At 35.1% G+C, this 15,115-nt stretch overlaps 1 protein-coding gene across 1 annotated transcript in view; it reads right to left on the reverse strand.

Annotated features, from left to right (window-relative positions):
- The window catches only part of ASTN1 (astrotactin 1), a 5,143,480-nt gene that overhangs the window by 2,501,241 nt on the left and 2,627,124 nt on the right, over positions 1-15,115 (reverse strand). The window contains exon 12 of the mRNA XM_044086860.1: positions 13,875-14,025. Coding sequence (XP_043942795.1) covers positions 13,875-14,025 — 151 coding nt within the window. The remainder of the gene's footprint in view (positions 1-13,874; positions 14,026-15,115) is intronic.

The raw sequence follows: 15,115 nt of genomic DNA on the forward strand, positions 1-15,115 counted from the left end.
AGATATTTTATCAAGAATACATGGAACAAACTTCAAAACTGAAGTGAAAAATGGAGCTTCTGCTTTCTTCGTTAGCCATTCTTTCCAATAAAACCTGAATGGAAAGCTCAGAGCTATCTATATGACAATGATTATGACAATAGCAGTCAAGATAAAATAAATGTTAATTTCCTTAAAGACAATAACACAGAGGGAAACAGATTTGTTTCAGTTTCAAGACTTGCTCAATGCTGACTATTATTCAAAGTTTTCCAAGATTATGAAGTTAACAGGTACTGCATACAGAGGTGTCATTAATGCAATCATTTCTTCAAGACAGAGAAATCATGAGATAGTAATATCTAATAATGGTCCAGAGTATGGAAGTATGGAATCCAGTATTAGATCTGCAGATAAAAATGCCAAGGGTCTAATTATCAGATGTAGAGACTACACTGACTGTCAACAAGTGTGTTATGAAATCACAGATCATTAGTTGCGACTCTTGACATATGCACTTAACTATACTGGAAAATATCAGAACTTCATTCCATTTTGTAGGTTTTGTTTAGCAAGCTCATTTACTGATTGAACACTGAATAAAGAATAACATTTCTACTCTTACATAGTTATTTTCAAGCAGAAACTTGTACTAGGTGTAAGAGAAATTAAAACAAATAAGTGCAGATAAAAATACTACAGTAATCAGAAAGCACTATGTGTGACCTTCAGAAAGGAATGGAGACAGAGTGAGAACACAGCAAGGTACATCAGAGAAGCTGCCATGAAGCAGTGTGAGCAACCTAGATCATTTGTTGTTTGTACTGAGAATAGAAAGTTACCGAGGAGAAATCAGAGACATTTTTACAAGATGAATATGCCTCATAATATGTGGTGATTGTAGAGCCAGTGTTCATGGTGGGAAAGGTTTTGTATTCATAGCATTAGTATTGAAGGTATAAGTGTTACTTTTGAAATGTGCTATTTTTTCTTGTTTTGTCTTTCCAAATCAATAAAAATTCTTCAGAGGAAACCTATTTCAGCATTATGCACTGATAAATGTTTGTTCTATTATAGTAATGGAATTCTTAAAGATGTTACAAATCTAAAGTTCTATTATATATACGTGTGTGTTTATGTGTGTGTGTGTATGTGCATATGCGTATGTATATATCTATCTATATATATGTATACACACATACATATATATACAAAATAAATGTGTGTGTGTGTCCATGTGTATACGTATATTGATCCAGAAAGTTCTGTTCAGCAATGAGAAAAGATTACATTGCCAAAAGATTAGGAGAAAACAGATTTGTCTGATATTTTGGAAGATCATGGTGTTAATGAGAAAGAAATATTTGTGTAGTAGACAAGTATACAGATTTAGTTATACAATATTCAGCACATCTTGTGACATTCATAATTATTTTAATTTAGGAGTACTGGATGATGAGAGGATTACTCGACTACCCTGGTAATTACAGAGTGTAAATGAACTGATCACTGATAAGAAAGGAACCAAATAACTTGTTAATAAGAATACTGTTACTCATGTAGTACTGGAACATTCTGTTTACCACTACACTCGCAGTAAAAAAAAAAAAACAGTCAAGAACTGTAGTAACATGTGGCAGTGCTTGTCTCAAAAGTCCAGAGGGGCATCAGTTCAGACCAAACTTTTTTAGCTTAGCATTCCTTTTTTTCAGGCCTGATTTATTCCTGCACAGGATGTCCCTATTTTTAGAGGTATGTCCTTATTTTCAGACTTGATTTACTCCTTCACTGAATTTTCTGACCCCCTCCAGCACATTAGATTTTTGATACTGTCTTGTACACACAAAAACACACGTCATGAGCAACATACTAGAGGAAACAATAACTTAAATAAAGATGACTAACATCTTACATCTCCCTTTTTCTCAAGCAAAATTAAATGAGCCTGAGGGTAGAGTTTTGCAACATAGTTCATTAACATCTACACATTTTATAATTTTTTTTTGATAATGTGCTTATATTTTTCCATCATTTTTGTCACTCTGTTTTCTAAATTTGTTTCTGAGTAGTATCCCACATTCCTAGTCGAAGTGGGAGAGTTATGTACCATTTACAGGGTTTGGGTTTGGCATTATCGTTATGGTGTTTATAGATGCAAGGTACAGGGATTTATTCTCACCCTTGGTTGGTGTCAGGTCACTAATTAGGCATGTGACAGTCTGCAGACTGAGTGCTTGTATTTACCTATGAATTGATTTGGTATTCAAATGTTATGCTAATTAGATGCCCAGATTTTTGGTTGAATGTACCTACTTTTCAAAGGTCTTTGCTCCTATTTTCAGTCAGCAGGTTCAGAGGTATACTTTAGACCTACAAAGCAGCATGCCCATATATCTCATGTGATGTTGCAAATGGTAAACAGCTGATGCCACTTTTGTGTTGCTACACAAATAAACAAGTCTTCTGTGGGTTCTGTTTAAGCAGCTTTATTCTATAGAAACACATTACTGTAGAGACTATTGACTATGACTAAGTAACTTATATACAAACTAACTACTGTGCTCATACATGCTCACTCACTGGCTGCTTCCACAAAATGGCACTAGGGATTCCACATGTCTGGAATTTATACATGCACGCACAGCCTCGCATGCTTCTTAAAGACATAGAACAGACATTACACTCTGATCTACATCCTCCCTCTTTCAGAAATAGATCATGCAATTTGTCCTGAGATTATTTAGCATACATAAATCACAGGTAATCTAAAGACATGCATTATACTATACTAAGTACACACACACACATATATATATATATATATATATATATATATATGTATGTATATATATATATATATATATATATATATATATATATATACACACACACACACACACACACACACACACACACACACACACACACACACACACACACACACACACAAAATCAAGTCCATGTTGCTGTGTATTTCACACTAGGCTTAGAAACTCATCCATATCATGTGACATAACACTGGGAATCAGATTTAGCAACTGAGTCAGTCTCTGCAAAATGGTTGACCTGTGGAATGTCGAATTACTTTCTGGAACAGAATCAGACTTTTGAACACATTCTGGTCTGAAAACAATGTCAGACTCGTTCTTTGATTTAGAGTTTGCATCACAGATACAATGTTGTGATTGCAATGATGATTCTGGTACAGGAAGATGATGTCTGTGATTCCTCCTATACTCCACACCCTCGGAGCTTACTAAATAGGATTTCGGCTTGGCATAGATGCTTGTAATCTGTCCTCTTCAATCAAAACCTTGTGTTGTCTGAATTCGTAACGTCTCTTCTTCCCTCAATGAATGAAGTAATCTGCTCAATCTGTCGTAACTACATTTCTGGATATTACTCTTCAACAACTGAGCCTTGATGGTTTCTTAGAATTAGACTGTAACAAGCTTGATGAAATAGGCAGCATAGTTGTAGTTTGTCTGGAAATTAGTCTTTGAGCAGGTGAGCCAAGAATATCATCACGAGGTATGTTTGTGAGATAAGTAAATTCAAGAATACATTGGTATTATCACGCTTTGACTTTTCAAGTAATTGCTTTGCACTCTGTAATGCTCGTTCAGCTAGACCATTGGATTGAGGATATTCAGGACTACTAATGACTTGTACAAAGTCACACTCTGCTGCAAATTTCTGAAACTGGCAAGTAAATTGAGTACCATTGTCAGAAAAAAAGTTTGTGTCGACTACCATGAACTGAGAAATGATGTTTCAATTTTGTAATAGCTGTTGAGGTTAAATTTGGTAGCAGATTAATCTCAAACCAATTAGAGTCCACCAAAACCAAGTAGTATTGATTGTTCCACTCAAAGATATCAGTTGCTACAGTAGACCAAGTTAGTTCAGGTATTGGATTTAGCTGAAGTGGTTCTCTTTGCAAATGCATTCTAGTACTATTACATTCTGAACAAGAAAGAAAGAACTTTATCCATGTCTTTTGATAATGAAGGCCAAAATACTAGTTCTCTTGCCCTTCTCTTAGTGGATAATAAACCTGGGTGACCATGATGCAAAATCTGAAGATATTCTTGCTATAAGGAAGCAGATACAGCAATTTTAGGACCTTTGAAAATAATGCCATCTTCCATCAACAATTCATCTCTGTAAGGAAAATACAACTGCACCTCAGGTGATGCACTAGATTGCTTTGACGGCCATCCAACATTGATATAGTGATAGTGATTAAGCTTTTGTGAAACTGGATAAGTCATAGTATGATCCCTCAACTCAGCAAGGCTAGTGGTGAAAAATTATGCACTGACATTACATCAAAGTCAAAAGTTTCAAAATCAAGCTGTTCTGTTGTACTTCTAGGTGATCTGGATAAGGTTATCAGCCACACAGAACAATTTACCTTTAGTATAGACCATTTTGAAATTGTACTTTTGTAATTTGAGCATCATTCTTTGTAATCTTGCTGGAGCACAATGCATAGGCTTCTTTAGAATGGTAACTAGAAGCTGATGATCAGTTTCAATCTGCATAGCTCTACCACAAATATAACTGAAACTTGGAACATGCGAAAACTATCACCAAAAGCTCTTTCGCAATTTGAGCATAATGGATCTCAGTTTGAGTAAGTCTCCTATATGCATAGGCTACTGGTCTGCCCTCTTGAAGAATACCTGCACCATGACCAAATTTTGAAGAATCACAGCAAAAAACAACTGGTTTATTCACATCATAGTGTCTTAATGTAGGTGGGGTGGCAATTTTCTACTTAAGGTCATCAAACGCCTTCTGATGATGTTCAACCTTGACCATACCAAATAATTTTGTGTGTTAGCTCTCTCAAAGGTGCTGTCACAACTCAATGAAGTCTGGTATAAACTTGCCTAAATAGTTTACTATACCCAGAAAACATTGTAAACTTTGCACTGGCGTGGACATCTCTAAAATAGCTGTTTGGTTGGTTGGGTCAGCTCTTAAGCCTGTACTTGTAAACAAATGTCCTACACAAGTTATTTTTGGAAGTCTGACTTTGCACTTCAAAGGATTGAGCTTCAAGTTTACTTCACATGCTCTGTCTAGGACTTTCTTGAGGTTTCGGTCATGCTCTGCTTCGCCATAGACTCTAACAAATAGATAGTCTACTATTATGGCACAAGGATAACCTGAGAAAATTTGTTCCATTGCATGCTGAAAGACTTCATTTGCAGAATCTATTCCAAAGGTCATCCTTAGGAATCTGTATCTGACAAATGGAGTACCAAAAGTAGTTAGAAATGAGGGTTTACAATCAAGCATCACTTGCCAAAATGAATTCTTTGCATTCAAAACAGAAAATACAGTGGTATTAAACCTGCAACTTCCTCAACTGTGCTTTGGATGATATGACCTTTCTAATGCTTTGTTCAAATATCTAGGACCATTGCATATTCTGATTTTATCTGAGTTTTTTTTATGAGCGGCTACCATGGATGACACCCATTCAGTTGGTTCTGTGAATGGCCAAATCACACCTTGCTGCACCATCTTATCCAGCTGAGCTTTGACTTTATTTTGCATTGCTATTGGAACTCTTCTTGGTGTTCTGACTACTGGAGTGGCCTCGGGATCTAACTTCATAGAATATACAACTAGAAGTTTGCCCAATTTGTCTTCGAAAACATCAGCATACTCTGAGAAAATGGCTCCGTAAAAACTTGAACTTGAAACTGCACTCACATGATGAAGTTCTTTAGCATAAGAAAGCAGATTAATTCTCAAACTGTCTTTGAGACCTAGTAAAGATTGCACTGGTTGTCGGACTATGTAGAATAATATGTTGTAACAGTTCTCAGCCAAATAACGTAAAAGTATTACTGAACCTTCGGTCTGAATTTCTTCACCTCCATATGCAACAAGTCTCGCACTGCTGATCACACTGAGTTGTTCATTAGTTCTCATTTTTGCAAATGTGTCTGCTGATATAACATTACACTTTGACCCAGTGTCTACTTTGAGCTCTGTGGATTTTCCATTAATCCGAACCATACAAAGCACTTCACTCCTTGTTAATAAGTGTGTTGCATCATCTCTTTTTCCAAGTACTGATACCACATCTACATAAAAAGCTGGCAGCTTCAGCTCTACTTGATCAACTTGCTTTTTTTGTGTGACCTTTCTTTACAATTGAGTGAGGCTTACTTGATCTGCAAAACGTTTGGCAATGGCTCCACTTTTTACACTTGTGGCATTGCTGACCATATGCTAAACACTTCTCTCTTTTAGACTCATGATTTGCACCACAATTGTGACAGTTAACAATAAAGCTAGACTTGGGTTTTACTGACTCACGTTTGTGTTGTACTGAGCTGGTGGTGGAGCTTGCACTTTTTCTGGAACTCTCTGGAAAGGTTTGTGCCTTTTTTGAAAACCTTGTCGCTGCCCCTTGCTTAGGCCTGGTTCTGTTTGCCACGTGTTGCATACTATCTACTTTCACTCTGGAGCTTACTGAAACCATGCTTTTATCACTTGCAAGCATGTTTGTATATCTTTCTGTCACCTCATGGATCTGACAAATCTCTGTTACTTTGCTTAATGTCAAATCACTATCACAAAGTAGAATCGATCTCACTGCAGTACTATTAATACCACATACAAGTCTGTCCTTTATCAGCTCATCTTTCAAATCACCAAACAGACGTGATTTAGCTTTGTTTCTCAAGTCTATTATATAAACTGCAAATGTTTCCCTGATTTCTTGTGTAAAACAAATGCCTCTCTAATGTAATGTTCATCTGGGGATTGCACATTTCTCTGAATGTACGCTTTAAACATTCGGGGTCTTCCCTTGCTTCAGCTTGCCCAACAATATGGCAGTCTGCACATTCAACTTCATACACTGCTGGTGCATATACAAATGAACATTCCCTTTCTATGGCCTCTGATCCTGCTAAATTTAGCAAAAATAAATGCTTTGGCATTTACCTTTTTATCTGCATATGCTGCTTGTATGATATGCTTGCTCAAATATTCTCCAGTTCTCTTCAATATTTTGATCAAACACAAGTGGTTGAGGTTTTCAAAATCTGTCTGCCATATTAACACCTACTAGCAAAGGGTCTTGTAAATATGTACAAATATACAAACACACACATATGCACTAGTAATTAGCATAAACACAATTTGTTCAATGTTTTTGTGTTCTGTAGTTATACAGTCTCTCTTTCAGTTTTTTGGAATTGTGCAAATGAACAACCTCGTAGTACTTTAAAATAACTGGACTTTGCAAAATATACTTCTCGGGCTTCTCAATGCTTTATTGCACTTTGCAAAATAGCTTTTCAGATTTCACAATGCCTTACTATAACTTGCGAAATAGCTTCTTAAATTTCCTGTGCTTTAATGCACTTTGCAAAATAGCTTTTTAGAATTCTTGATGTTTTACAAAACATCTTTTTCAAATTATCAATACTTTACTGTGCTTTGCAAAATAGCTTTTTCAAATTATCTATACTTTACTGTACTTTGCGAAATAGCTTTACAGCTAGCAATGCTTTATGAAGCTTTGCGGAATTTCTTTTCAAACTTGTCAATGCTTTACAGAGCTTTGCAGAATAATTTCTTGGACTATGCTTTATAAAATATTTGATTGGTAATGTCAGAAATGCTAAAGTCATTTATTTTTGAAACTGGTAAAGACAAAAATGCTAAAGTAATTTATCATCACTCGCTACGCTTGCGGAATTGGTAAAGGCAGAAATGCTAAAGTAATGGCTTGGAACTTTATCGACAAAGGCAGGAATACTACAGTCACGTGCTATCACTTGTCAAAGTCATCACTTTAAGAAACATTCGATAACTTTACCATGCAACTGAGCAGTTCACTAGCACTGTAATACTTTTGTAATCTTGTAATCTTTTGTAAGAAACACCTTTTATCAATGCAGAAAATATATCAAGCAAAGGTACAATGCAAATAAATTGAACTTCTGTTGCCCAAATTCAATCTTTTGAAGTATCTGCACTCTGCAAATGACTGCATGCAATACACTGAAATGCCCCCAAAATGGTGGTACCTTGCTAGGCAACTCTTTACAGTACAAGAGGCACTCTGTAATGGTGGCACTTTGTGACTAGACACATCCAGCATAATGGTTACACTTTGTGACTAGACACACCCAGCATAAGAACTTTTCTTCAAATAACTATGCTTACACAAGATAGTTGCACTTTGCACAAAATGAACTCTTTGAAATACATACACAGTAATAAGTACACACTGTAAGCACTTTTACACACTCTGAGATACTTCGAATAACTTTAATTAAACCCTTGCCAGAATACGAAGTCATAGTTATGCCCAAATACAGCACTTAGCCTGAACACAAGCAGTCGCCTTGCTTTATTCTTTGCTTACTGTGCTCTTTTTCTTTTCTTATTATAATGATTTTGCTCATTTAAGCCCTTTTTTATGCCCAACATATTTTCTCTGTGCTTGTTTTACTCTAAACATGCCCAATTCTGCCTTAAAGATGCTCATTTTGCCTTTAACATGCTAAAGTCAATCGTCTTGTCAAATACTTTTATCTTAAACATTTTCTTTAGTTAGAAAACTTCTATACTTTCCGCTTGCCTGATAATGCAGTTTGTGCCTTTGTAATGCCCATTCTTGCCTCTTTGCATAGAGTAAATTATTTGTATTATTTTTCATTACCTTTGATTCGCTCTGATTTTGTTTCTACTGTTTTCTCTCAGTTTTACCTTAGCTGTCGTCTTTACATCTCATGGCTCCAAATTTTCTTCTCTTTCCCATCCCGATTCTGACACCATGTCACTTTCGTGTTGGTACACAAGTAAACAAGTCTTTGTGGTTCTGTTTAAGCAGCTTTATTCTATACACATTACTGTAGAGACTACTGACTATAACTACGTAACTTTATATACAGTCTTACTGCTGTGATCATACATGCTCATTCACTGGCTGCTTCTACAAAATGGCACTAGGAATTGCACATATCTGGAATTTATACGTGCATGCACAGCCTCACATGCCTCTTAAAGACAAAAGACACACATTACACTCTGATCTACAGCTAAGAAATAACAGACCTAATTTTAAGTGATGTCAGGAATTTCCACTTCTATGTCTTTTACTGACAGGAATTTGCTAAAGGAGTATTATGTTTACTGGTCTAGTATAAATTTTGAGAATGCTGCATCTATAATGGACAAAGTCCTTATAGTACACTGAGTGTAACAAACATGGATACAGTTTTTGACACTATAAAACAAGGAGGTATCATTGAAGATGTAGGTATATACATTATTTAGTTGTTAAAACTGGATCTAAGTAATGGAATACAAATTTACATGGTGGCCTTCAGTTAGTCCCTGTATATGTGACCAGTGGTAGACTGCAGAGGTCTGTAATTGGTCTGAAAAATGTATATGATGCTGCTTACTGTGATGGATTTGAAGTCTTCTTAAGACACACAGTTTTGCTGTGATGTTTACTGCTGAATCAGAGACACAGAGCTTTGCATGATTCCATCTGTAGTCTGTTTAAAGCACCAAGCCTTTCAAATTGCACACTGATAAAGAAATATATTTTGCAGCTATAAGCACAGTTACAAATAACATATTTTATAATAAACCACACGTACTCTTTCTGTCAGATTGAAGCATATATTTACAAAGTTTTCCTTCATTACAGATATGAATGATGACTTTTACAAAATACCTCTCTCTGTCCCTCTCTCACATAACTGAACCACTACAATTGTTATATAGAGTGCTAGTCACGCACATAGATTTTGTTATTTCCTCTTGGTATCTTTTTTGGCCTTCTGTGGAAAGTCACATAATGTCTGTTTTTAGACTTTTCTATTGTCCTGCCAGTAGCTCTGCTGATGTGAAAATGCACAAATGCACGCAATCAGAATAACAGAAGTATGAAAGGAAACATCTGTTCTGTCAAATATAAAGTAGTTATTTTTAAGTATAATGCTTAATAATTCCTCTAGTAATCTTAAATCTTTAGTGGGCATCCCTTTTTCCAAAAGAAAATCTATCACCTCATTCAATACCTTCCTGGTGGGGAATGACTGTATACAAATCTTTCACATCTACAGTCAAAAAGTTACATTATTTTTTAAAATACTTGTTTATTCGTGTCTTCTAAAAAGGACCATGAGTCCTTACAAACGTGTGTTTCTTGGTTGACATACTTTTCATTAGATCATCCACTACCTTAGCACAGGCATAGGTGATAGAATTTCTCCTGTCTATGATGGGTCTCATAGGAGGGTCATGTAAACACTTAGGAATTTTAGGAGTACCAAACAGTATTGGGGTAATAGGTGTTTCCATAGTTAAATAATGAAATAATGTCACATTTATTTATTTATTTATTTTACATTTGTTAACCGGGCTAGTCTAACTGGATATATTTCCATTTTCAGTAGAGGCCTGGGGAGAAAAAAAAGACATAGAGATAAACACACACACACATAATATAAAAAAAAAAATGTGGTAGAGAAGGAAAGAGGTGGGAATATGCAAATATACAGGAAGACATCACAGGATTTAATATTAACATAACATAATAGGATTTATAAAAAGATCCATAATGAAGTCTGTGACCTTACAATATCCTCCATTTAGTTCATTAAGAGTTATTAATTCATGTCACTTCCTAATATTTTGCTCATTCTATTCACATAATCTCCCTTTTCCATGAACACTAAACCCCCTCCTTTATCTGGTTTCATGACTCTAACATCCATTGATTTTGAATTATTAAGCATAAAAATTTAAGTTTAAAATCCATTAAAAGTTTAGGCATGACAACATTTTTAGAAGGAATGAATGTTAGTCCTTGGCCTTAGAGCAGGAAGAACAGAAAAAATTAAAAGAACAGGCAGTGGAGATAACGGTTCGCCACCAAAGAACCACGGGAGAGATTATAAATGAATAAACGCACTTTAATGGCAATGCCATTATTTCAAACTCACAAGGTGACCTTAATGTATTTAATTTCACTGGCTATAACTTTGACACCACATTAATTGATGTGTTAGCCAAGGGACTAACATTTGTTCCTTTTAAAAATGTTGTCATGCCTAAACTTTTAATGGATTTTAAACTTTACTTGCGTAAACTGTATTTACAAATGCTTTTGGGGTGCAGAGAGTTTATTAAAAATGTTTTTTTGGTGTCAAGTACTTTAAACCCCCCCCCCCCACTTCATCCTATCCTGTGTATTTTTGAGAAAATGATTCAAGACTGATTTTAGACTGGTACAAAAAGAGGGAAACTCAGAATAACCTGATACTGACATTTTTATGCTTAATAATAATAATTCACTGCACTTTGTGACTAGAAGTAAAGTGGCTACGATAATTTCCAGGTCACACATTGAATACTTACACACTGAATAATGAATGATGCTGTTGCACTTTTAAAGTACTTTTGATTATTTTTTATTGGGGGGGGCTACTTACTCTGCCAAATACTTGTGAGGTTGCTGTCCATCAGAAGAGTAGAATACTTCAAGGCTCTGCAGCCAAGGTCATAATGTATGCACACTCACATTCACAGTAATTGTCCTGTAATACGTCAATCAGTGCTCATCTCTTGCAAATTAAACCTGAAGCAGTTATACCCTGATTTCATACTCATCTTTATTAAATGATTCTTCACTTAATTCATGGTGATGTAATATCTAACAACTAAATACAGTTTTTTATTTTGAAAAGTATCACAAACCAGCTGCGAGTAACTATGGAAGTACTACTCCTATGTTTAGTGTTTATATCACATCATGTGTTTATGTAATATAGATGTGGTGTTTAAAAGGAATGACCACACAATCTATGAACAGTTCCGGTTACACACATCTTTGCCAGAGTTTAACTTTAGTCTCAAATACTTATTCTCCTGAGTGGAGAAGATTCCATACATTTAGAAATGCAGCAGTAATCAAGGTAACCAACCAAATGTTAATGACTTCTGATAGTATTAAGATGCAACTGAAACATGTTAAATGTTTCAAAACTAAGTAAATTTTACAGTAAACTATGCATACATTTTGCAGTGAAAAAGAAAACTATAAAATGTAAAAATGTAATTATTGTTTCATTATCTAAAATATATTATTTGAATATGCATACTGTATGCATTCAGTTGTTCAGACAGGAGTAGCCATAAACATATCACACCATTTGCTTTTTTTTTTTAAATCATGACGATGTACAAACTGTGTCAACTGTATGTCGTATCTTAGCATCTTAAAAGCTTACATCTATTACCTCTTTGGATGGGTGCTAAAGAAAACTGCATTGAGTGAAATTAAAATAATATTGTATTGACAGCAGTATGAAGGTTTATGCTGAAAAATGATAATGTATGTGCTCTGTTTGAAATGCGAACCAACAAATGCATGCTACGACTCCTTAAGCACAACAGCAGAAAATGCTACTTAAAGTGTATTTTGAAATGATGCGTTGATCTGAATCACCTAAGCAATTACAGTTCATCTTGGAAGGAGATGAAATCTGGCATAAAAGTCTTTGTTAACCCACTGTAAGAAACTTACTTATGATTTCAGATTTAGAAATCACGACAGGTAAAATATCACAAGCTTGTCTGTGCTATACTAATGGATGCCATTCAGAGATACCATTCTGATAAAATGTCAATGTATGTAAATCAGATATTCAAGACTATTCATTATTCTAGGGAAATTCTAGCAACTGTCATCACAGTATTTTGGATGAAAATGGTGAAACACTATTTCTTGGAAACTATAAAATGTACACGCATATTTTTCTTGAAAATTACTAAAAGTTAAAGTGAAACCAAATGTCCCCTTTCTTAACAGTCCATACAGAACTTCTAGAGAGAGTATTTTTTCTAGCAACAAATACTTCAATGGACAGCATGCCTTCAATGAGCTAGAATTCTGCGGAAGAGACACTTAGATTTTCTACAGCCATTGTTATCAGTGTAAACATTTTGTACTTTTGTATTTCATCAAATTCGACAATCCACAAATCATTATGTGGCATCTGGTTTCCTTTAGTAACCATTAATTCACTCTAAAAAGTATTCATGCAAATACAAGGCCAGCAGTTTGCTACTGCTACAAACACTAAAACCACTGCCTGCCTTTTCCAAAGTTCTGTATTGTGATCTCCGTGTGCACAAAGGGTTTCATGTTATCTAAAACTCTCTTACCAGGCTACATTCAGTGATATAGGTTAGAAAAAAGACATCTGTAAGAAAGCTTCATAACAAAGGGTGAAGATAGCTTTGAGATACATTGCTACCATCCTCAAAATTTTCTTGCATATGTTAAGATTACATAATATAAAATGCATCAGTGCACATCACAAGTCTGATTATCCAGTGTCAGCACAGGAAGTAACTTCTTCATAATGGGGGGGGGGGGTTCTGTTTCAGTTTGCTGAAATAGTTTCATTGTCCAAACCAAAGCAGTAATCAGTATGTGCCCAAACATTAGTGTGTAAAGTTTTATTAACTGATAAAACACTACTTCGCAAAGACATGTACAGTCCCTTTGGTGAGTGTGCCTTATGATGTTTCTAAAATCACTGAACTAATTCTAGGTGATATAATATTTATGGACAACTAGTATATCTTAAGTCCATCATGGATGTATTATCATATTTCTCCAAGGTGGTACTCATGTTTTAATGTTTGGATATGCCACACACGTTTAAACATTGGCAGAGAATTCATCAAATGTACCAAAAAATAGTAAAGGGCCCATCAAGTTTCTTGTGCTTAAAAGGTAGTTATATCATTAATTTCAGCACCCACCAGAGCAGCTAGTTACAAATATGAAGTATACAAAGTTACTAATTCATTTCTCAAGAACTTACCACACAACCACTGGAATCTAATTTTCGGTCAGCAATGCAACGGAAATTTTTATTACAGCCTCCATTGTTAACTGAACAGTCTCGAACAGGTCCAAATGAATCCAAAAGGACCTCCAAGCTGTCAAATGAAGATGACATCATCAGCTCTTCCCTGTAAAGCAAAAGAAATATTTTAAATGTGAAGGAGAATGCCTACTGAAAAATACCTCAACATGTAGCTGTGATCTATTATATTTTACTATGCCCAGATGCATTTATGCAGATCAATCACAATTACTGGAGTAAATATGCTGGTGTGCAGCACGCTTGACATAACACACTTAGTGGAGTGAATTCTCAGGAAATTTAAGATGCAGCAAGCTGATGCCTTGAAAATGTAATGATAGCGGTATTCTCAAAACCTTGATGAAGGGGCAAACAAATCATGACAGCCAAGAGCAAATTGATTTGTGACTAATCTTGTATTGTTCCTGTTTTATATTCACATTATTTTCTTCTGGTGTGGGATCCATTTTCCATACTGAATATTTAAATTTGTACATATTCTTTAGGTCTTAAAAGTTTGGAAGTAATGCAAAAGATCAAACCTTTTACTTCCACTTGAGAAGCACAGGGTAGTTAAACTGACGTGTATTTTACAAAAACTTTCATGTCTAAATCAGCAGTCGGTACCACTTAAATAGACTATTGAAATCACTGCTACAAAAGTATGATTTTTTTAATATACCTAACTTATTTTCTTGGATTTCTCTCACATTATTGTTGTGTTATTTTAATTAACTTTCAGTGAGTTGAGGTAGCAACAGAAAATAATCCTTGTATTTCCTTTAAAGTATTCAAAAGTAGGTTAATTAATTTGTTTAATCAGACTGACAGATGACAGAACAATTGACTAAAGACCTGTGCTAATATAAGGAAGAAAACCTAATTGGGTAGACTGATTGTTTTGACCCGATAGCAATTTGGAATTATTTTATAGGAAAAACTCAGCAACATGGCCACTAAGCTACAACACAATATCAGACATGTGGCCACTAAACTAAAAAAAGTATATGCTGGGAAAAGACCAAAGCATTCCCTCTTTGTGACAGAATGAGGAATAGCAGAGATAATTTCTAGACGCCTATCTACAATGAAGTCTTCCTCATAAGCTACTCCATGGTTATTACTTTCTACTAGGTGGAAACTTTAGAAGCAATTTAAGCAATGTTTTTGTCTGCTTTCGCTGATGTGAGTAGAGC

This window comes from Protopterus annectens, chromosome 10.part0 (genome assembly GCF_019279795.1).
Source record: "Protopterus annectens isolate FY-2018-M chromosome 10.part0, PAN1.0, whole genome shotgun sequence".
In the NCBI taxonomy this organism is placed as follows: domain Eukaryota; kingdom Metazoa; phylum Chordata; order Ceratodontiformes; family Protopteridae; genus Protopterus; species Protopterus annectens.